At 44.7% G+C, this 23,631-nt stretch overlaps 1 protein-coding gene across 6 annotated transcripts in view; it reads right to left on the minus strand.

The window, feature by feature from the left end:
- Rnaseh2b (ribonuclease H2 subunit B) overlaps positions 1-22,531 on the minus strand; it is a 62,764-nt gene extending 40,233 nt beyond the window's left edge. For 4 of the 6 annotated variants that reach the window (XM_052732999.1, XM_052732997.1, XM_052732994.1 and 1 more), the window contains exons 1-4: positions 22,427-22,531; positions 4,354-4,425; positions 2,288-2,395; positions 1,087-1,163 (exon numbers count right to left, since the gene is read on the minus strand). In XM_052732999.1, coding sequence (XP_052588959.1) covers positions 1,087-1,163; positions 2,288-2,395; positions 4,354-4,425; positions 22,427-22,487 — 318 coding nt within the window. In that variant the 5' untranslated portion in view covers positions 22,488-22,531. Of the gene's footprint in view, positions 1-1,086; positions 1,164-2,287; positions 2,396-4,353; positions 4,426-18,044; positions 18,156-22,426 lie in introns of those variants that run through there. The other 2 variants (XM_052732996.1, XM_052732998.1) reach the window with 2 other exon arrangements.
- Between the last annotated feature and the right edge of the window lie 1,100 nt (positions 22,532-23,631).

A 23,631-nucleotide genomic window follows, 5' to 3' on the forward strand; every position in this document is an offset into this window, starting at 1 on the left:
AAGGCAGAGACACCAAAGCACCCCCCCCCCCATACACTGTATTCTTGCAGTTTTTAAATTGCCAGTTTCACTTAAGATATCCTTGCTCGCCGGGCGGTGGTGTCGCACGCCTTTGATCCCAGCACTCGGGAGGCAGAGGCAGGTGGATCTCTGTGAGTTCGAGGCCAGCCTGGTTCTACAGAGTGAGTTGCAGGACAGGCACCAAAACTACAGAGAAACCCTGTCTCAAAAAAACAAAAAAACAAAAACCAAACAAACAAAAGGTATCCTTGCTCAGTGGGGCTAGAGAGAAGGCTCAGAGGGCCAGAACATTTGCTGATCTTGCAGAGGAGCCCTATGTGGCAGCTCACAGTTGCCTGTAGCTCCAGTTCCCAGAGTTGTGATGCTCTCTTCTGGCCTCCATGAGTGCCAGGCACACACACTGTACATATGTGTAGTCACTCATACATACACATAAAAGAAATCTAAAACAAATGACAACAAAAGCAGAAAGCCAATAAAACAAACAAAAAGATAACATCGTTGCTCAAGTAGTACAAGCAAAGACTTTTACTTAACCCTCCATCCAAATGCAGTCCTCACCGCTCTGAATGAGGGAAGTGCGCTTAAGCAGTCACCGCTGTTGTACCTGAGGTACAGACATCATCATGGAAAGCCCCAAGAGGTGGAGTGCTGAGAGAAATTAGTGCTTTTGCTCTGGATGCTCGAGTCCCAAGCATACCTAGCTTCCCCATGAGTGTTTACTAGGCACACTCCAGGTTATCTATTTCTCAGACACTCACATAAGAAGGTAAATCTCCTGACCAAATTCTTAACATTCACATCTAAGCACTTAGTGGTAAGAGGTTTTCATTGCTATGCGTGGCTACCACTGAGGTACAAAGAGTGGCAAGCTAGGCCACTGAGGTCACAGTGCCCTAGTAGCAAATCTGATCACCATTAAGGTGCTGCTTCTCCGGGGAGGGCAGGGTGCTCTGACCCACACTGGTACTCATGGGGCACATATTTAATGACTGAAGCGCACTGTGAAAAGGAGAAGGGGTATCTCCCGCCCCTCCCTGCAGTCGCCCCAAGTGGGAAGCTCACCTCTTTGCCAGCCTTTATGAGGTAGTGAAGGAGTAGAAACAGAGGGTCCATGGGTGTTGCAAAGTGGAGAAGGCCCCCTGCAGGTGAAAAGGAACAGAGAGGTGTATGCCTCATGAGGACCACTTGGTTATTCCATCTCTCAGGGTGAGCTGCATGTGAAACTCCATATTCATTCTTGCACATGCCTATGACATCTGCCCACCAGGCAGCTTGTGCGACAGCTTGTGCTTCCCATCAGGCAAACTCAGGAGTCGACAAACACCTTGGTTTAAATGTTCCCATTTCCTAGAGATAGATTTTACTCCACACAGCTTCAAATCCCCAAAGAAGAGAGCTTCCCTCCATTTCCCAGTCTCCACCTGATGTCTGCAGCTATCAGCCAATACCAGCTGAGAGTGTGCCACAGCAGAAGCTGGAGCTCTGACGTGCTGCCTAGGGATTGGGCACAGCTACAGCAATGGTAGGGGACCGTGTACTTTCCACCTCCCTACAACACTTAATTTTAAAAAATGTATTTTTATCCCATAGAGGCCCCAGAGGGCATCAGCTCTCCTGGAGGGGGTGGGACCTTGGAGTCTTTTACTCTTGCTCTCTCTTTCTCTCTTTGGTTGTTGGCCAGGAAGTGAGTGTTTTGGCCACATGGTGCCACCACGATGTGCTACCTCAAGACCAACCAGCCCAAGGGACTGTAGACCAACACCTCCCAACTGTGAGGCACAGCACATCTTCTCTTCTAATAGGTGGGCAATCTAGGTATGTGTCTTTATTCTATGACAGTGACAGGAAAGCGGGCTAAAAGAGGGCACAGTAAGTTACACGAGAAACCACTTCTGAAAAAAGCTGTTACATTCTAGCATGTTTTAGAAACTGTATCAGCTTGCTCAAGGAAATAAAATGTTCAAAATTCCTCTAAAGGAAATGTTTCCAATCAACTCAACCTGCACTCCAAGGTACAGGCCATCTAACTCCTGCCAGAGGATGTGTTGGCATTTTAGGAAATAAAGCAGAATTGTCAGTTTAACATGTGACAACATGACTTAGCTTCACTTGATCCAAACCCTTTCTGATATACAGAATAGCTTCTTACTTACACACTCCAAGCCAGGAGGATGAACCCACATACCCACAGGAGCTGTGGAGTATGTTTAGTTACTGATAGGAAAAAAATTACATTATATATCTATATCTATCTGTCACTTACCTGATTGAACTGATTGATTTATAAACCAAGAACGGTGCTTTTCCTTGAAGACTTTGACTTCAAACAGCTGCTGCAGACACATATCGAATAAGTAAAAGTTTCCTTCCCCTGTAACACAGATGTGCTTAGTATTCATCACTTTCCTCATGCACATATGTACATCAGAAGTCTGTCCAGAGTTCCAAGGAATGTTCCTAAGAGGAGCCTACACATCTGGAGTCATGCTCTACACTCGTGAACTCCAAGGAAGGCTTATGGGTATTAGGCATAGACATTCACTTTCCAGCTCCATAATCCTCACTAAACGTAAACCATGAAAATGAAAGGCACAAGCCATTTACCTTGACTGTTACACCGCCTCCTAACTACCAAATCCTAATGGTTCTGACAGATGGGTGAGCTAGTGCCTGGGTCTGTCCCTACGCCAGCATGTAGCTCCCTGTACACGGGAACCAAGACAAGGACCAAGCCCTCAGATGCCACCGGCCTTTGTACTGAGAAAGGGAAGGACACTTCAAGCCTTAGTCAAATGGATGGAATTTTCTGTTTTATTCTTTTAAAGCGGGCGGGAGGGGGAGGGGGCAGGACGGACAGAGGCTCAGCTCTGTCACCGGTAAAGCACTTGTCTAGCATGTGCCAGGTCCAGGGTTCAATCCTCAGCAAATCAGATGTGTGGGGACAGGAGGGGTGAAGCCTGTGCATACCTGAGGTTTTACCCCTAACTCAGGTCAGAGTCAGTTCTCAGCACCATGAGTCTATGTGGTGGGAGAAACGGGGATAGAAGGGATGCATATCTGATGTTTTACCGCTCCACTCATCAAATCTTTTTCTAACCACAGAGCGGTCTCTGAAATCGCTGGAATCACATGCTGAGTGTGATACAAGAGAAGTTACCTAACCCTTATTATGGCTCTACTTGCTAATCCGGGCAGGGCAATACTGAACCCGACTCAGAGGGTGTTTGTGAGAGCCGAACAAAAGAAAACACCCGTACATTTCCTAGAACACTACCTAGGACACCGGAAGGGCTTAGAGCACTCCTTCTTTTCCCTTCGCCAAATAAAGTAGCAGTGAAAATAAAGCACCCACGCCTTGTCTGTGCACGGTTTCTCTTGCTAAGTGCTTTAGAAGGGGACAGCCTCCTAAAGCTTCTGAATTCCTCATCTCAGCTCTGGCTGTTCAGTGTGGCTCGACAGGAAAATTCAGTGGCACTTTGAGGAAAGACACTAGGGAGGAAGGGCGGGTGTTTGTTTTTTGTTCTCTTTTACTCTGTCATTGTTGGAGTTACACATCTCTTCAACAAAACACCACCCATGTGCTCTCCCTCATTCACTCTGCGGTGACACCGTCACCAGGAGAGCCCTGACATACAGGCATCATGTGTTTACAGATCCTTACAAATCAATAGAATCTGCTGTCACCTCATGGCTGAGTGTATTTTAATACTTTTACCCCAAAATTCAAACACAAAACAAAATGTGCTGGATATAAAATTAAAATAAACCTCTCTCTCAATAAAACATAAAGCTCTCCAATATACAATAATTTTAATAAAAGAAAAACCATCGTCTAACGGGGCGGGGGGGGGGGGGGGGGGGGGGGGAGAGGTAGCCTTTTTGGTCAGTGTGAAAGAAAGGAACAGCTAAAAAACGAAACCAACCAAAATCATGACATGTCAAAGACGGCCTTCTGCGTTTTCACTCTGGTTGTTTATTTTACTGTACAACACAAAGTGAATATAAATGCAGGCTAGTGTTGTGTAAGAACGCTAAGGAAAGTTGGCATAAGAAAGCCAAAGAAAATCAATCCATTTCCAGAGAACTCAAACATGCCAACATTTCTAAAGACTCAACATTCTGTAGATGAAAAGTATAAAAAAAAAAAATCTTCTTTGCAGTGTTTAGTATGATTTATCTTGGAAAATTAATCGGCTTCATTTTCCACCACAGGATGCTGTGAACTTTTAAGTTAACTCAAAATGACACCTAGGCAAGCAAGTGCTCCACACACTCAGCACAATGCTAGAAACATTGCAGGATGAGAGGACCTGAGAAAGCAAGACCTACCTGAGCGCGGGTTGACCAGTTTTACAAACAGGAGGCCATTCTTCATCTTCTTTGAGGCATCTTTTAAATATTCTGAAAAGAAATAGTGAATCTGAGAAATTTAAAGAGTGTCTCTCAACTGTGCCTTCACTTTCTCTCATTTTTCTACTTAGGCAATTTTTCTTTCTAAAATGTTTATCATTTTTTAGCTGTGCGATTCTCGGAAAACAGCTGTTTTCCAGGGGAGCTACAGCGGAATCTGAGGTAGGTTTAGTTTAGCTCTAGGGGAAGGAAGTGATGAGGGCAGACTCTAGGGTCAGATGTTGTAAGCATCCTTACCCTGGCTAACGGTCTTCTCTCTAATCTCAATCTCCTTTTAGAAAATGTTGATGAGAGTATATTTTTTAAAAAACTTAAACTAAGTAGTTGAAGGCACTTAGCATAATCAAACAGAAATACAAAATAAAGCACAGCTATTATCAGGAAGGCCATTTTTAAAATAAACATTTACTAGACCCTAGTTTTCATTTCTGACACCATTAGTCAATCATATCCCTTCCTCATTTTCTCAGTGGGGGCTTCCTCTTAAAAAAAAAAACTATTTTATGAGTGGGCTTTATACAATAAAGACAGTCACTGTATTTTAGCTCTATTTGTTTCTAATTATCTTTTTGTCATATTAAAGATATAAATCTTGGTAATCTTATTTTTCATTATGCTTGTAACTTTTGTGTCATACTTTACAAAGCCTTCTTCCTCAAAAGTATGTGTATTCCTATATTTTCTGTGGATACGTTGTATTTAGCTAATTCAGAATATACCCTGGGTATAAAATATTGGAAAGAAATCCAACTTTAATTTTTTTTAATTGGTTGGACATCTGTATCAGAGCCCACGGAGTGAGCCCACCATGAAAATCTTTACACTACATATTTAAATCCATTTGTGGTCTGCATGTAGACATTCTACTTTGATCCACTAATCTGTGTCTGTCTTAGTGTCAGCACTTCAAGACTTCATTATGATGGACTGACTTTAATCTGTAGAAAGCAGGTTTCTGCAGTGCTTCTTCTACAGCATCTGACTGTCCAAGTTTGGATTACATAGATTGAAACATGCAGACAAGATGACACCTTCAATAGACTAAGCGGCACAGTCAAAACTCACAGACACCAAAGGAACCAGGGGCTCTAGGCAGTTAAGGGCACAGCCTGTCTACACAAGAGCACCCCAGGAAGGCAGTCAGGAGCACAGACCATCTACACAAGAGCACCTCAGGAAGGCAGTCAGGAGCACAGACCATCTACACAAGAGCACCCCAGGAAGGCAGTCAGGAGCACAGACCATCTACACAAGAGCACCCCAGGAAGGCAGTCAGGAGCACAGACCATCTACATAAGAGCACCCCAGGAAGGCATTCAGGGACACAGTCCATCTACACAAGAGCACACCAGGAGGGTGGTCAAGGGGTACAGCCCGTCTACACAAGAGCACCTCAGGAAGGCAGTCAGGGGCACAGCCCATCTACACAAGAGCACCCTAGGAGGGTGGTCAAGGGCACAGCCCGTATACACAAGAGCACCCCAGGAAGCTGGTCAAGGGCACAGCCCGTCTACACAAGAGCACCCCAGGAAGCTGGTCAAGGGCACAGCCCATCTACACAAGAGCACCCCAGGAAGCTGGTCAAGGGCGCAGCCCATCTACACAAGAGCACCCCAGGAAGCTGGTCAAGGGCGCAGCCCGTCTACACAAGAGTACCCCAGGAAGGCAGTCAGGGGCACAGCCCGTCTACACAAGAGCATCCCAGGAGAGTGGTCAAGGGGTACAGCCCGTCTACACAAGAGCACCCCAGGAGGGTGGTCAAGGGGTGCAGCCCGTCTACACAAGAGCACCCCAGGAGGGTGGTCAAGGGGTACAGCCTGTCTACACAAGAGCACCCCAGGAAGGTGGTCAAGGGAACAGCCTGTCTATACAAGAGCACCCCAGGAGGGTGATCAAGGGGTACAGCCCGTCTACACAAGAGCACCCCAGAGGTCTTAATGAAGAACTGAGCTTCTCTCTTTGCTCTGCCCACTCCACCTCAGTTCCACATGCACACAGATACTGCAAACAGGGTGAGAAATCAGCTCTCCATAAGAAGAACACAACTTGTGCTTGTTCTAATCGTAATACAGACTCCATAAGCAAGAAAATCTCCTTTTAAGATTTCTACTTTCTATTAAGATAGAGTAATGGTAATTCAACAACATCAACCACCATGCAAAGTATGAGGCAGCTGCTGTTCTAAAGACACCGACACCAGCCATGCGGAACAGCGGGCTCATTGCCCTGGCTTATTTCCTTGAGAGGGTTTCCAGGGCCTGGTGCAGAGGAGCGAGGCAAAGCCTGGCCGAGTTAGGGCTGATGTGATAGAGGGGAGCTCCAAAGACTAGAGAGACGGAGACCACAGTGGAGAAGGCTGCTAAGAAACCGATCCCAGGTGTGTGCAGCCGGGCCTCTCCATGTGTTCAGAGAACACAACTCACACTCGGTTTTCCCACTGTTTATGACCCCAGGGCATTAGGTAGAACACTCCACAGGTACTGCCTCTGAAAGAGGCAACAACTACTCCTGACTGACACGCTGCTAAGATCTCATCACACTAATTAAAAAGCAACGGTAAAAACACTGTCTCAAAAAACAAAACAAACAACAACAACAACAACAAAGCAATGGCAAAAGGATCAGACTCTTCTTGCCAAGTAACATATTTTTGAAGTCCAAAAATACTTAAGAATATAGAAATACTCATCACTCCAAAAGGTAAACTGATGAGGGGTGGGAAAAAGGTCAACTCCTGCAACAGAGATTGGTATTGTACATGGAACGTTCAAACTAAAGGAAAAGGCACAGAAGCAAACCTCATGCATAAACATTAAAAGGACAGAAGACTTTTTTAATGATCTAAACTAAAATGCTAGAGAAGAAAAAAAAAAAGACAGACAGAGCTAATGGCAAAATATAAACGAACTTGAAGATTCTTTCGGTAACAGAAAACGCTCTAAAAGCATAGACATTTTTAAAAAAGAAATCTGATCTACGGGACAGTTTCAAACCTCCTACTGTGTGTGTGTGTGTGTGTGTGTGTGTGTGTGTGTGTGTGTGTGTGTGTGTGTGTGTGTGTGACGGAAGCTTTCAGAAGAGGAGCCAGGAGAAGACAAATCTATCTTAAAAAGCACATGTGAAATGTTTCCAGTCTGAGGAGAGCTATAAACTCACCCATCCAGGAGGCTCAGTGATCCCAAAGTACACAAAGAAGAAAAACAAACAAACAAACAACATAACCAAGAGTTCAAAACTAACCATAAACAGAACCATCTTAAAGTAACCCGGGGTGGGAGTGGTCCCAGTATGTACAGAGAAGCAAGGCTGTGGAAGACAGCTCAGGTGTGAAAACAACGCAAGTCCAAGGACAATCCAGAAACATCCATAAAGTAAAGCACCACAACCACAGAGAAGCTAACCACCTTTGGAAAGGGAGGGTGGGAAATAAAACGTCAGGCATACACAGCTGACAGAAATCATCGGTAACACATGTGCATCACAAGAAATGCTAAGGGAGAGAGCCTTCTGGCGAAGGATCATGAGGCCAGATGCAGAAATTCCAACTGGAGAACGTATGGCTGAAGAAGGAGAGTTGCTTGTATTGTTTTAACCTCTTTAAGGATCATTGGCTGCTTAAGTTAAAATAATTCAGGGTAGTGTTCATATCATATGTACACGGAAAATGTATGACTTAAGTACAGAAGAGAAGATGTGTAAGGACACTATCTTGTGAGGTTCTTGTGCCATATGTGACATGATAAACAGCACTTGGAGGTAGACTTGGTCAATTAAATACATGTACAAGAAACCCTATGGCAGTCACTAAAATTATGAAACCAAAAAAACTGTCACTCATAAGACAATAAATGAGATAAAAATGAATCATGAAAAATACTCACTTAACCAAAAAGAAGAGGGCAAAATAGACACAAAGAACACCCAGGATAAACAGGAAACATCAGGACAGCAGAGTCAACCCTAGTTACATCAATGATTACATCCACATGTCAAGGGTCTGAGCATCCCAATGATAAGCAGCAACTCAGACCGAACTGAAAAGCAAGAGGGAAATACATTGCTGCCCACAAGAACAACACATAGACATAAAGACACAAGCAGAGTGGAAGTAAAGAGAAGCAGATGCTAACAGACTTTACCAAGGAACTTTAAAAGGCCACTTTATAACTTTATAAGAAGGCATGACACCCCTAAATGCTTCCTCACGAAACAAGCTGCAGAGCACACAAAGCACACAGACAGGACCTTCTGGACACCTCACCCTGACAGCTCCTAACCTGTTCCCCAGCTCCACAAGTCTACTCTAAGAATGTTACATAAATAGAACGTGCAGATTCAACTGTCAGAACCCCATCAAGGCTCTTTCTGGAATGACACATGGAGACTGAAGTGTAAATTAGTTAAGTTTGATCCTGTTGGAACTTTCTAAAATACCAAAGCAAGTTGTTTCCCCACGCCTGTGTTTCTTGCCTAGCAAGTACTACTCATCTCCCTGTGTCTCAAGACACAGGACAGATGACAGCCTTCCTCACCCACCTTCCTCATACCTTATGACAATGGCAGACCGTTCAACGTGGACTTGAATTATTTTAACCACTTCCTTTTATCATGAGAAAACTGTATTGTTTGTCTTCCAGCTTTCCCATTCCACCAGAGCCCCAAATAACTAAGAATGTGAAACGCCAAGTCAAAAAGACGTTTCTAAAAACTCTCCAAAAGAAGCAGTGTTTTTATCTTTTCTACAAAGAGCAGTCAGTGGGGAGGTTCTCGGCATCCTAAAACGCTATGCTGTAAGGATGTCTGCAGTTACACAGCACAACCAAGAAAATAACCAGTGTGCCACGCTGAAAATGCCAATATTCTCCAAAACAGACAACGGCAGACAGAATGAAGATGTCCTGTAAGTGTGAGAAATCCTATTTCTTCACAAAACCACTTGCTGCTGCACTGAATCAACAAGAAACCAACTCAAAATGGATTAAAATGTTCTAATATGAAACTGCCAGAAAAAAAAAAAAAAAACAATACCTGTGCTTTGGTCTGATCAAAGACTTTTCTGGGATCTCATTCCAAAAGTACAGACAACAAGGCCAGGGTAACAGGTGGGATTCCATCACCACAGAGCTTCTCCACAGCAATCAGAAAGCAAGAGAGCAGTGATCTGAAGAGATGTCAACTGCTGTGCTCTAGGAGAACTCACACAGACGCTGACCCAAAACACAGTGCTTCTGTATCCTGTGGAGCTTTCCAAGATAAACAGATTTCCTCTAAACAGGAAAAAAATTAGCCGACAGTTTTTGCCTATCAAAAACCCTGACAACAACAAATTCACAATGACAAATGCCACCAGGATCTAGCCTCCCTGGCTCTCTTTAGCATTCTGAAACATCCTGATGGGGCAGTATCAACCACCAAGTAGGCCTTCCCTAAATGCCTCCTCACTGACAGATTCCACGCAGGCACAGCAGGGTGAAAACCAGCCATCCAGTCCCGAGTCACCTTCAGCTTCAGCTGTTCCTGTCCTATTCATTCTTTGCTGCTGTTTCATGTGCTGTTTCAGGCTGGGAATATCACACAAATAAACCCCTGCCCCCACAGAAGCTTTATTCCAATACACCCTTATCCCTTGTCTACTTCTCCTGTCCATCAATCTCTCGGGTCCCTCGCCTCTTTATCATCTAGTCCCCACAGGGCAGTGAAGGACCCTACCTGTGGCAACCTGGCAGCCCTGATACAGAACTGCATTATCCCAAGGAAATGAGGAACATTACATAAATTCCAGTCCCATACACCACTTAAGTTTTCCCTTAAGCATAGGTACAATCAATTTTAATGATATACATCATTTACCCCAATTTCCTCAAAATACTTTCATTCCACCACACACAGACCAAAATGTCACATGAAATTTGTTGCCATAGTGTTGTCTGTGGGTTTTTTATCAGATGGAAACAGTTCCCTGTTCTGAAAACTGCTGAGGACATTGCTCAGGAAAGGGTGTTAGACTTTGTCAAGGCTCTTCCTGTGGCTGATTCTCTTCGGCTTTTACTCATCACCAGGGCACATGTCACAGTTTACTCAAGTCTTGTTTCGGAATAAATCCCACTTGCTCATACATAATCCTTTTTTGTTTGTTTGTTTAAGTCTCCTGGATTTATTTGCTAGTTGTTAAGGATTTTTGCATTTATGTGCATAAACTATAAGTTGGCTTCTACAAAGCCTTTGTCTGCTTTTCAGGGTAACACTAGCCCCACAGTCTTGAGTTGTGACGTATGCCTTCTTCTTTTCCCATTTTTTGAAAAGTCTTTGCAGGAGCAATCTTATTTTTCAATGTCTAATAGAATCCTCCAGTTAAGCAATGGAAGCTGGGCCTTTTCTGTGAAAAGTCTACTAATTGAACCTCTTTACTGTGTCTACGAAGGTCTTTTTTTTAGCTGATTTGGTAATTTTTCTATCCAGGAATATGTCCCTTTCATCCACAATATCTACTTCATTCCCTTTCCACTTCTATAAGGTCGGCAGCCATGTTCCCTCTTTCACTCCTGACTTTAGGAATTTCGTCTCCTTTTCCCCTTGGGTCAGTCTGGCTAAAGATGTACTGACTGTTTTTTCAAAAGGAGCCACCTCTGGCTCTGCGGATCCTTCTGGTGTCTAAGGTTTCCTTCCCTCTTCTGTGCTCATGTTTACCTCTTGCTCTGCTCTGCTCTGGGGTGGGCGCACAGGTGACGGGAGAGGAGGGCACACTCCCCAGGCCTTTCTAGTTACTAAGCTCTCAGTGCGCAGCTCCGCAGCTCTGAGTCTTACTGCCCTAGCACTCTCACAGGCATTTCCTAAGTCTCCATGTTTGTTTTCTTGCCTCTCAGAAGGATTTCCTAGTTTCCCTCATATTTTTTTCTCTGTGACTCATTGGTTATTAGGACCATGGCATTTAATTTCCACGTATTTGTGAATCACCCAAATTCCCTTCTGTAACTGCCTTCCACATTCACTTCATTGTTTTTGTACAATGTATTTGGTGTATTTTCGATCATTTATATGTTTGTTTATGACCTACCTATCTGTTAGGTCGGACTGATTTACAGTGCTGGTTAGGTCTTGTTTGAGGGAAGCCGAGAGAGATCCTCTTGTTTGGTCCCTTATAAAAGTGATGTCTGTGTGTTCTTTAACATTCTGTTCTACTCGGTGAGATTTCAGTTACGCCATCATCCAGACAGTTTGCTTTAGATCTTAGAATAAATTCCTGAGTTCTGACTAAAGCCTTTGTAGAATAAACTCAACACCTCAGCCTCCTCTCGGGCAGTCTCATCAATGACTTTCCTCACATTCCGGCCATACTTCCTGTGAGTGCACATCTGGTACATTTAAATAAGTGAACATTACAAGTGAGAGAAAACAGAATAAATGTGGCAATTCTGAAATTGCTTGCCCTCCCTAACTCCTAGGAATTGTCGCTGGTTTTCAGTCACTTGGTGACTTTTCTGGACTAACTCTGTGAGTCTATTCTCTGTAGCCAGCCACCTTAGTAGTAGTTCAGTAGTTCAGTCACCTTAGTGATTAGCACTCAGGTCCTGTAAGTCTTTGCTAAGGGGCTCTGCGTATGTAGGGGCAAGCCTTCGACACTTAGACATTCAAACCACTGCCTTCACCTCTATTTATTGCTTTCCCAGGGCATTAGTCAGTCAGAGATGAGACACTGAGGCACTCCCAGGCTTTTCCTAGGCCTTCACATAGTCTTCAGTATGTGTGGAGCCTTCTCATTCCCTGTGAATAAATATGGACACCTGGTTCTCTACATGTTCCCGTTAAGGTTTGGGTCAGGTTATTGTTTGACAGACTGGTAGAGTCCTCTCAGACAAATACCTTCAGGAATAGGCCTTTTCCCAGAGAACAAGCTCTGAGCACCAAGTCATGCCAGATAACAGTGCCCTGAAAGGGGGATTTTTCCAGGAAGCTACAAAACAGGTCAGCTGGGGACAAAGCCCTTGGAGCAGGATTTTTTTTTCTTTTTTGGCTTCAAAGCAAGTCTGGTCTGCCCCTTTGTGGAGACTGCTGACTGGGGGGCGGCAACAGTTGCAGCTTTCTAAGAAGACTCGGCTGGAAGAGCCTGAAAAGGCTTCTGCTGTCTCCCCTGGTGTCTTCATGGCTTCCAGGAGGCTGGCTCTCTGCACCTGGAAGACCAGGCATGAGAAAGAACTGTACTGCTATAATGACTTTATGTCCCTTAGTCTCACGTAGTATTCCATAGGTAGTTACTCCTGCCTGTAGACTAAAGGTTCTACCACACTTCAAGAGTTTTGGTTTAAATTTGGAAAACCTTGGATCATTGTGGGGAGGCTGGTTCTTTGCCTATCGGACTTGGAAGCTCCTATTTTCCCTTAAACTTCTCTTTACTTGTGTCCAGAAGAGGTGAAAAACATAAACTAAGAAATAAAAGCTCATGTTTACTACCCTAAAGGCCCCACTCTTAGTGTAGTAGGAAATGATGAGAAAAGGAGCTGCGGACGGTCCCAACTACTTTTCCAATGTCATCATAGGTCCATGGGACCTGGACTCATCAAGGTCCATTGCCAATCCCAGGCCCTCTCATTACCAAGCAGTGTGACCTTGGGTGAGACAGTGAACCTGCCTGTGCCTCAGTTGTTCAACTATAAAATGGGCACAACAGTTCATTTAGAAGCAGTTTTCAGGCTGACACACATGGAAAGAGCCCAGAGCACAAAATAATTACTCAGTTTAGAGTTAGTCTACTTCCATCACCTCATGATAAAGTCAGGGATGCACAGGGAATAAAAAAAATCAAAATATAATTAAGAGTCACAACTTCCAGAGAGTTAAAAGGCCTAACAAGGAGCCTTTCCAGAAAAGGTTAAGTTAGAACCAGTTGTCTTACTGATCCATGTAAAATGGAAAATAGTGTAAAGTACTTGGTGGAGTTTCTTGCACACAAAGCATTCTCAGTAAATCCAATGTGCATTCTTCATCTTTAGAAAAAGCTCAGTAAGAAAAGGCAAAAGCAGTTTTGATACTTCGGAAGTATAACTTCACTTTTATAGAAAATCTCTTCATATGAAACACCTCCCAACAAGATCAGGCAGAACAGATATGTGCTGGCCATTTTGAATGCAGGAAGAGACTCCTGATGTCACCGTCTGCCACTCTGCTTCCTTATGTCTGAGTCCCCAGCATTTTGCTCTGACCCTTGAACTTTAAAGAACACACACCACTGACAGGAAGACAACTGTCCCCAAGGAATGTAAAATTAAAAAAAAAAATAATAGTGGTAGTAAGTGCTGGTCATTTATGGTCCTACCAGGGACCATGTGGTCCTCTGCGTAAGTTACATAACGTCACCCCACAGCATTTCTGTGAAGGAGGCATTCTACTCAGTTCTACTTCTGGGATGAGAATCAAATGTGGGTCATGATGTAATTCAGGAAAGTACTACTGCAGGGCAACATATTAAACCCGACTTAAGTCCTCTCCATAATCGAAAAATTAGAAACCCACAAACTGTAGCTCATTTCTCCTATGATGTAAGTGTCAAGTTGTCTGTCCCCCTCTTGTCTTGTCATCCCACACTCTTGCAGAAGGGACACCTAATAAGCTTGCCAAGCCAGCCAGTAGAATAATCCAGGGAGCAGGAGATGAGGAGGAAGGGGGATTCAGGAAAGTCAGAAAGAAATGAGACAAGACCAAATAATACTAGAAAGATGACAGAAGTTTATTATGTGATGTAAGAAACATCTAAAACCATATAAAGTCAAGTTTCATTGATGGTATGAAAACTGATCTATTAGGAATGATATTCTCATCTATGGAAACTCTAAGTTATCAGAGATGCCTGAAGGGCACATGGCAGGTATCAAATCAGATATGTCAAGACAAACCAGCATGGTGTTCAAGTTCCTTGCAGCTTTCAAGATGCTAACTTCAAAAATAACTATATGCCTTCCCTTCCCAAGATGTCAGCACCACCATCAGCAAGATCTAGTTCACGTTTCTGGCTTTGAGGCTCTGTTTCTTCACAGGCTAGTCAAAGAAAAAAAAAAGTACACACCAGTCAAATGCTTCCCATGATGAGTTTCTTTGGATATAACTTTCCTGTGAGGCTTTGGAGACAAAAATAAAACCACTCTCCACCAAGATCATGTCAAACAAGGGCTGTCATTCTTCAGGACTGTCCCTACCAACAGCCATGTTTCTAGGAATGGTCTGTCAGGGGAAAGTTGGTTGGGAAAACAACAACAACAACAACAAACAGTTCCACAGTTGGCTTGGAGCCATAAAGACCAGCAGCATATAAAGTAGGAGCTTGAGCTAACAGGTTAGTTCTGGAGGGGAACATGGAACAGATCTGACTAAGGTACCTGATACCAAGTGGAGTGGGCTCCAGTAGAGATGTGCTCTGGTCACCAAACAGAGCAGAGGGAACCCTAGCCACACCTGGGCCTCTGGCTTTTTTTGTGATGCTGCAATGCCACCATGCAGGCAGAACGGTGGCCTTGGGGCAAAGCACAGATCCTGGAGAGAAGCTGGAGGGAGGTGACGGTCTGTGCCACCAAAACCCTATTATTTGTTGGACAGATGGTCTGATGTTTGAGTCAAGGCAGCAGTGAAAAGGCCTCATTTTAACTGCTGCCCAAGGTCATGTGAAGATCAAATACAGTAACATATGTAAGGGTGTGCTGTAAGGTACAAGGGCTACAAGACCCAAAGACAGGAGGTTTTCTAAAAAGGATGTAATCCTTGAGAAGATGAAGGTGAATAAAACCAGCTCTTCACGTCCACACACAGATTGAAAAATATTCACTTAGAAAAACCTGCAACTGTACTGAGTGTGTGGGTTTGTGTCCTTGTCACTATTTCCTGAACAGTACAACATCAAATGAAGCTGCATATCCTTTATACTTCATTGTGTATTACAAATAACCAAGAGATGATATAAAGTCATTGGGTGGCTTATGTAGGTTATGCAAACGCACAAAGGGCTTGAGTATTGGTGGAGCTTGGCATCTGCGGGCTTTAGGAACCAACACTCTCCTACCCACCCCAAGGGACAACTCTAACTCACTACCACAATCCCATTCTTCATACAAATAACCTCTGGTATCCTTGCACAAACCAAGGAGACTACCCCTACCGGTTACTCAAAGCTGGACTTGGGCAGGCCACGTCCAGTTGAGGTGGCTGCTCCTGGTGCTATCTGTACAGCAGCCTTCCTTCCAGGAGAGCCCCCACACCCTTAACCTCTCCTACTCTAGCTGCTGCTATGGGGGTTAGGAGGCTGGATCACAGGGACCCTTTGGGGGTGGCCAGAGACTGTCTTAGAAAGTGACAAGATGGCATTCCCTTGAAGCGGGCTGTTTCTGACTGGAAATGGAGTTGGTTTAAGAGGAAGTTATTGATGCTCAGAGAGGCAGAAACCCAAGGCTACCTGTTGCTACAACACTCTAGGGCCGCTTGTCCTCAAGTGCTCCACTCAGCAGCCCTGCCACAACACACAGCTGGCCCCACCTAGGAAAATATGAAGCTGCTGCCCAGGAGTCCCCAGAGAAGCTCACATCAAACTCTGCAACTCAACCCCAGAGGTTCTGCAGCCACAGTGGAAAGCAGAAGTTTCCATACAAGGAAGGCTGGGACCATTCAAACTAGAATCCTGTTCATGCCAAGAGCACGGAGGGAAGTGAGCAGGGGGTGGACCTGAAAAATCCAACATGTTTTGATGGCTCTCAAAACATCCCAGGCTGCTCATCAAGCCCATCGCAGTTCTGTGAACTTTTACCTTTCTTGCAGAGATTGTTTTCTTCAACCTATCCAGTTTAAAGAGAACCCACCCCAACTATGTACCGTCTTTTGTGTGAAACACCCCTTGTTTGTTATAACTCAAATGCCTCCTTATCACCAAAGTATATGCTGTAAACGTCCTTGCCAGCTTTCTTCAGCAAACTGTCCTATCAAAATGAAGAGAAAAACGCTCCCAGCTAGCTCCCAGCTCTGTGGTAAAGCAACCGGGCTGTTGTTCCCTGTTCTGTGCACAGTGAGCATCCAGGTCCTCTCCCATGATCCCAGCAGCTCTGAGTTTTAATGTAACTGTGAATAAGGAGCAAGTGTAAAATTCGAAATAAAAACAAATGGGAAAAAGAAGAAAACAGTGGAATTCATTTTGTGATACAAACAAGAAAGGATTGGAAAGTTATCTCCAAAGTCATTTCTGGATGAAAGAATTATGGGCAATGGATTTTTGTCTTATTTTGCTTTGTAATACTAAAATGTCTATACTGGGTATATACTGTTATTCTTATTTTTTAAGTTATTTTTTAAAACAGTGAAGAAATTATAACTGAAAGGTAATGGATAAAAAGCTGAGATTGAAGAACAAAAAACCTCCAACAAACTCATGTTTGAAGACAATGACGTAGCCAGGCATGGTGGAACACTAGAGTAGGGAAGGCAGAAGAATTGCCACGAGCTCCAGGCCAGTCTGGGCTACAGTGTGAGACCTTGCCTCAACGACGTCCCCACCAAAAAATAAAATAAAAACAATTAAGTGGACAATCCCACAGACTCTTAGCAAACCCAGGCCTTCATGAGAGTTTGCTCTAGCAGGAGAGACCTCAAGCACCAACCAACCGCATCAGGGCAGGGAATGGGCTGGACGCTGTGGAGCTGTGACTTCTTCATGGGTCCTTTCCCTTTCGACTTCAGCACAAGGTAACCAATGGAGTCACAAAGAAGTTTAAGGGGACATGCTTCTGCCTCTCAGAGGCACCCTCTGAAGCTGCAGCCAGCATCACTGCTGACAAGCTAATGGCTACTGAGGGAGAACATGCCTGGATCCCCCTCAGCTCCTAACTTGTACAGGAGTTTAACACATGCTTATCTATAAAAAATGATAGTTACGTGTGTCACTGGCAGAAGAGGTCCCACTGATAGGAAGGGCCCAGTGAGAAAGGCTTCCATGCAGAGCTGGCCTTGAAGCTGGGTGGAGACAGGATTGCAGGCAGATAAAAAGCCACCAACGTTCAAAGAAATGTTGGGCTGGAGCAAATAACTTGGCTTTGTGGGAAATAAAGTTGAGCCTTGAAGCCAGAGTAGAATCTGGCACAAGAGCAAAGACAGTGTTGGGGAAGACACTCCAGGAAGAAATGAAAAGAGATTTCTTTAGGGTGATTATTTATCAAAAACCCACTCTGTTTCCACTCCTGCTAAAGGTGGACAGAGCGTGGACATTAAAACTAGCCCACCACTAACTAGCCCACAAGCCGGGCTCTGCTCTCCCACTGTTGAAGCGAGGAACAGAGAGCCTGCAGGAGGCAGCAATTTGTCCAAGGACACAGAATTGATAAAGCATGTGAACCTAGCTTCCACGTGTCTTTCATTACAGCCTGGCTTCAGCGCTGACTGAGCTGTTTCCTAACATCTCAGGTAAAGCTCTATGGTGTGGCAAACCTTTGCCGTTCCTAGGATGCTATTCACATTTTAAAATTCACTTTCTTCTATGATTTTTTTATTTTGCCCTGGGGGATAAAGCTGTAGGATCTGTAAGTTGTTACTTGTTCCACATCTTTTGGAACCATCACTAAGAGGACAAGATTACACCAACAGATTACCAACTGGCAACTGATCGATTCCATCCATCACTTCAGAACGTGCTCAACAGCCCGGAGCAGATCCAGCAGCCATCTGAGAAAGGTCAGCGGGGCCCCACCAAGAAATGCTCTATAAAGACAAAGCCAGATTCGTGTGGAAAATGTTAAATGCACTCCATGCTGGACAACCCAGAAACTGCCTGCAGGGAATGGTGAGCCGTCATCCAAGAAGTCTCGCTGAATTATTCAGAGGCTGTCTCAAGGCCACACTTGGATTGGCCAGGCTCTCCAACACCTGCCAAGGGAAGGGCGGCTTTCAACCCACAAGGCTTGTTTCTAAACACAAACATGTATGCACACAGGGGGGAAAGGCCACTTCCACTTTACTTCTGAGGTTAACCATGTGCCAACCCTTAGGTAAGAGGAAAAGGTCGCTTGTTTCCTAGGGTCATCACTGACAAAGTCTAAAGTAACCCTTCTTTTACCTTATATCTCATTTTCCCCCCAGCCCCAATAAAGATGTGTTTCTTTGTTTTTTACAAGGTCATTAATCAGAAATAATGTTGATATAAAGTCCCTTCATCATTAAACAAGAAAATTAGCTCTCCCTTCTATATATTAAGAATTTTTTTTTTTTTGGTGGTGGTGTTGAGGTTCGAGACAGGATTTTTCCATGTAGTTTTGGTGCCTGTCCTGGATCTTGGTCTGTAGACCAGGCTGGCCTCGAACTCACAGAGATCCACCTGGCTCTGCCTCCCGAGTACTGGGATTAAAGCCATGCGCCACCTGGCTAAAAAATCTTTTAATGAGAACCTACTTCTAAAATGTGAATTCCTACAATAGTTTCAATTCTTGTTTTGTATTTAGAGACCATTTGTGGTCATCAAGACACTCCAGCTAAAAAGCTACTGTACATGAATGTCCAGGATGGCAGGCCTGGGATTCCCTAAAAGCCACCTGTCCTCTAGCCTCCAGAAGAAGTGGCCATCACCTGAGCTACCTGCGGAAACGATGTACAAAGACGTTTCCTTTGAGAGCTATGTAGTACCTCTTAACATGAACTTCTGTAAAATAAAAAGGCATAGCATCAATGATAACTGTGTCCAGAACTGAAGATTTGTGTTGAAGCCCAGTTTGATCTGGAGACTCCTCATTCAGGGGGCCGATGAAGGACATTTTTTACTCTATGTGGACCCACATATATGAGTCCTACATTAATTCCACTCTCCTTTTATTGTCATAGAACACTAAGGTTTGCCAGTATGTGGAAACTTCCTGGGAGGTGAGTCCTGTTAATAGTCTACCCTAACAGCCACAGGCAGCCTCCTGCCCTCTCTATAGTGGTCCTGACTTGACTCTCACACCTGACCCAGCTCAGTAGAACTGGCAAGTGTACAAAAGTTCGACTAAAGAAAACAAGTATTAAAAAATATGACTCGGGGGGTTGGGGGGAAGGTGAGGGGGACAGGAGGGGGGAGAACAAGGGAATCCGTGGCTGATATGTAGAACTGAATTGTATTGCAAAATAAATTAAAATAAATTTAAAAAAATTTCAAAAAAATAAAAATAAAAATAAAAAATATGACTCAACGTTTACCTTCTTGGGAGGAGGGGGCAGCAAAGAGGGATGGAAACTTCTAACATATTCCAAAAACAGAGATGTTGATGGTCTTAGAGTAACTGAACAGCCATCCCTGGAGTATTCCTAGGCTACATGAGAAAAGCATTGCGCTCATCCCAGATGCAAGGAGGCATTTACCTTGCTGCAACACCCCATCTGCCTGTGAAAATGAATCCGCCCTCCACAGTCCAACATTCACTTATCTAGGATTTTCAACTTCACAAAACAAAACTGTGAGTTAGAGGAAAAATGATCTGCAACCAAGTTTTTAAATATAGTCTTCATGACTATTCCAGGCAACTTGAATGTAAATTAAATGTTGGGAGAGTATTATCACAAGATTAGGTGCTGTGCCCTGAATATATACAACCTTCTGCTCACTTTCAGAACAGTGAGTTCTCAAACAGTACAGCCCACTTCTGCCAAATACCCTTGCCAACTTTGATATGATACTGATTTTCTTTACGAAGGGCCCAACTTCACTGTACACTTAGCCAAGGGTACACAGTCTCTTGCTCTTGAATCCATAGCTACCTGGGATGACTCTTCATTTGCTGCAAGAAACAACAAAGTGTGAAGATGGTCCTCGTCCTGGATTCTGCCATGCACTTCTTGACTATGGACACTCTAGTCCATCACAGAGTGAAGCCTCAGGCATGGGTACCCACACTCTAGCTCCCCACGCCCATTCCTCACTGTAGTAGTTCCAGGGGGTGTCCCCGGACCAGCCAGACCAGCAGTAGTAGTGCTTGGGAATTTACTAGACGAGCACATTCTTGGGTCTCAGCCCAGGACCTACTGAATCAGAACACTCACAGATGGAGTCTCATTCCCAGGAGGCAAATGCCCTTCCATTTGAGGGCAGTCACCATGGCAGCTAGCAAACGTATTTGCACCCTTAGAGCCTGCAGGTGGCGCTAAAGGCCATCTGGACGAGCAGAGGACTAGCAGCTCACGTTTTTTTAAGTTTCAAAACCCTAAGCCCTAACACTGACCACACTGTACTATCAGCCTAAAGAGTTAAAAGGTAAGAGGACACATCAGCTTTCAACAGAAACCAGGCTGTAATGCTTCTCACCATCACCCCGAGAGATCTAGTACACCTATCGTGTTGAGGGATGCATTCAATACTTTTGCGTTTGATGTGACTATGACACACTTTAAGAATGAAACAGTCACCAAAAGACTCAAATTATGACCAGCTACTGTGTGTATCTACATAGTATCAACATACTTGACTGCAAAAGAAAGAGGCCTCTACTCTGAAAATCAAATTAAATAAGGTATCCAGCTAGCCCTCTGATGGACCACCAAAACCATGAATTCTCACCAGCTGCTTTACCATCCAAACACTTGTAAGGAGGGTATGGCTTAACTGGAACTCTTCATGGGCAGCTGGAGTCAGTATGAATCAGTAACAACCACTTCAGAAAACCATTTTGCAGTACTAAAACTAAGCCCACAAACAAGCACCTAAGAACAGCTACCACTCCAGGGTAGAGACACTCTAAATATATGAGTGTCGGTGTCCACCAACAGCCTCAAAAGAATATTCTCAGAAGTGGAACTCCAAACAGCTGCAAACCAGAAACACCTAATATCCATCCTCAGTAGGGCAGTATTGATATGCATACAATGAACTAGAAGAAGCAATTAGAAAAAAAAACCCAAAAAATCCTACAAAAACAAAAACACAGCCAACAAAACCCATGGTACATACAACATGGATGGATCTGGCGGAAATGATACACAGGGAAGGAAGACAAAGGGCACAGGGGTCCCAACAGGCACAACTAATTTGATGACAGGACACCCGGGTTCTCTAGAAGAGGCTATAGCCTCTAGCTGGAAAAGCCACTCAACTCGATCTGCAGCATGCCGTGTTGAGTTGGGTGAGCTGCATACTCAAAATCCATACACTTGACTATTTAACCCTTACAAAGGAGAGACGCTATAAATGCAAAAGATGTATGTGTCTGGTTGTTATGCCAAGAGGTAAAAATCTTTATCACCGGGTATCTGTACCTTGGTGAAGTATATTTGCTGTAAAAATGCTCTGCGTTTGCTGAGCCAAAACTCAAAATTAAAGTGACTAGGGAGTTTTCCTCTTCTCCCACGATGTAACAACAAATGTAACGCCTATAAAATGGCAGACTGTTTCCAGCTTGCATTCCCAGCCCAAATTTATTTCATGTGACTTTTAATAGGTCCCTCCTCATGTAGCACCGACTGTCCACTGTACCAGGCCCCCACACGTCCTGATAACTGATCACTATCTAGAGGGATACCGAAGGGCCCGGTTCTGGGGTTTTGGCTGTCATTGTGAACTGGAATTGCTTTAAACCACGCTCGGTTTAACCCCACGCCACTTCCCTAAAGCCTGGCCACCGAGGCCTGTCCAGAGCCGCAGAGCCTCAGAGCCGCTAAGCATGGGACAACCGGATCTCTGGTTTTGGATCCAGCAAGATTCTAGACGTTGAGCTGTAAACATCCAGTAACTCCCGGAGGCAGCGGAGTCCCGGAACCACCGCCGCCCTCCGCAGGCTGGGTGGTTATACCGGCAAAAACACACCCACCAGGGAACCCGCACGTTCTCTCCCCACACTTCCGGGTTTGAAGCTCCCGCGCGGAGTGGCACGTGACCAAGGATGCGCTGCAAAGTGTAGGGCACCGAATCCGGGCCCGCGCTCGCCAGGGCCTCGCGGACGGGTGCTGACCCGGGCTAAAGCCTCGTGCCGCCGCCACCCTGAGCGCTCCCGGCCCACGCGCCGCCCGCGTTTACCTGGAAGTAGGAACACGAGCTGCCGAGCAGCCAAGTCCCCGCGGTCTCGGCCCGCGGCCATGTCTCACGCCGCCGGAAGTGGCTCCGAGGGCCCCACCAGCGCCGGGCCACCAGAGTGCCTCTGTTTCCGGGCCCGCCCGCTCGGCTTCCTCTTTGAATTCTGCGCGGGTGCTGGTGTCACAGGAGGTTTGGAGCCCTGCAGCTCTCACACCCTTTGCCTGCAGGGGTTGCTTGGATGTGTATTTCACACATGGAGGTTCCTAATGCTTGCGAGCAGTCTTCAAATTGGATTTGGGACAATTTGATGATTAAGATAATTCTTTAAGATAAAACCCAAAATATGTGTATAACGTGGAGTTCAACACATGAATTTGTTATTCAGGATAAACTTTTATATTAGTTACAAGACTTAGTTTTGGTTTGGTTTGGATTTGACACTGAGTCTCACCAAAAGGCAGAGACTGGCCTTGAAACTATGTAACCCTGGATAGCATTGAATTCTGGATCAGGGAATCTCCCAAGTGCCGGAATGACAATAGAAAAAGCAATTCAGCCCTGACTCGGGAGATGAAAAGAGGATTCATCTCTCAAAGAGCCAGTTACCTAGCAGGGACAGTAGCTTGTCCTGAACTCTTCTTTCTGGGCAGACTATGCCCTTTATGTTCTTTCTTATCCAAACTAATAGCATTTTTTTTTTTTTTTTTTTTTTTTTGAGAGCAGTCTGACACACAGGCAACACAAACGTGGAGGTCTGAGTTACAGATATGGCTGAAGCTTTTGAGAAAGGACATAGAACAGCTGGTGACACCACAAGTTGGTCTGGATCTCAAGACAAATGCTGACATTCTCCCATCAGACACGAACCACTTAAAAATACCCACCTCTAACCAGACTAATCTAAGACCATGAGAAAAAATAGGACCAAGCAGGAACATTGCATGATTTGGTCAGATAAAAGCAAAGTCAGCGTGCCATTTGTGCAGCGCTAAAACTCGAGCAGTTGGCCACCTGAGAACTGCTGTTGCTTTACCCACTACAGCTCTACTGCATGTGCCAGTCTCCCCTAGCTGTGGATAAGAGTCACAGGGCAGGATAAAAAGACAGAAGAGGACACTGGAGGGAAAGGGGGCCCCCCTGGGACCTGCTTTACTTTCTGTGCTGGCTTAGAATAAAGAATTTTGACACCACTGGACCATCAAGGTGGC

This window comes from Peromyscus californicus, unplaced genomic scaffold, assembly GCF_007827085.1.
Source record: "Peromyscus californicus insignis strain IS unplaced genomic scaffold, ASM782708v3 Scaffold_12__1_contigs__length_115047231, whole genome shotgun sequence".
Classification (NCBI taxonomy): Eukaryota; Metazoa; Chordata; class Mammalia; order Rodentia; family Cricetidae; genus Peromyscus; species Peromyscus californicus.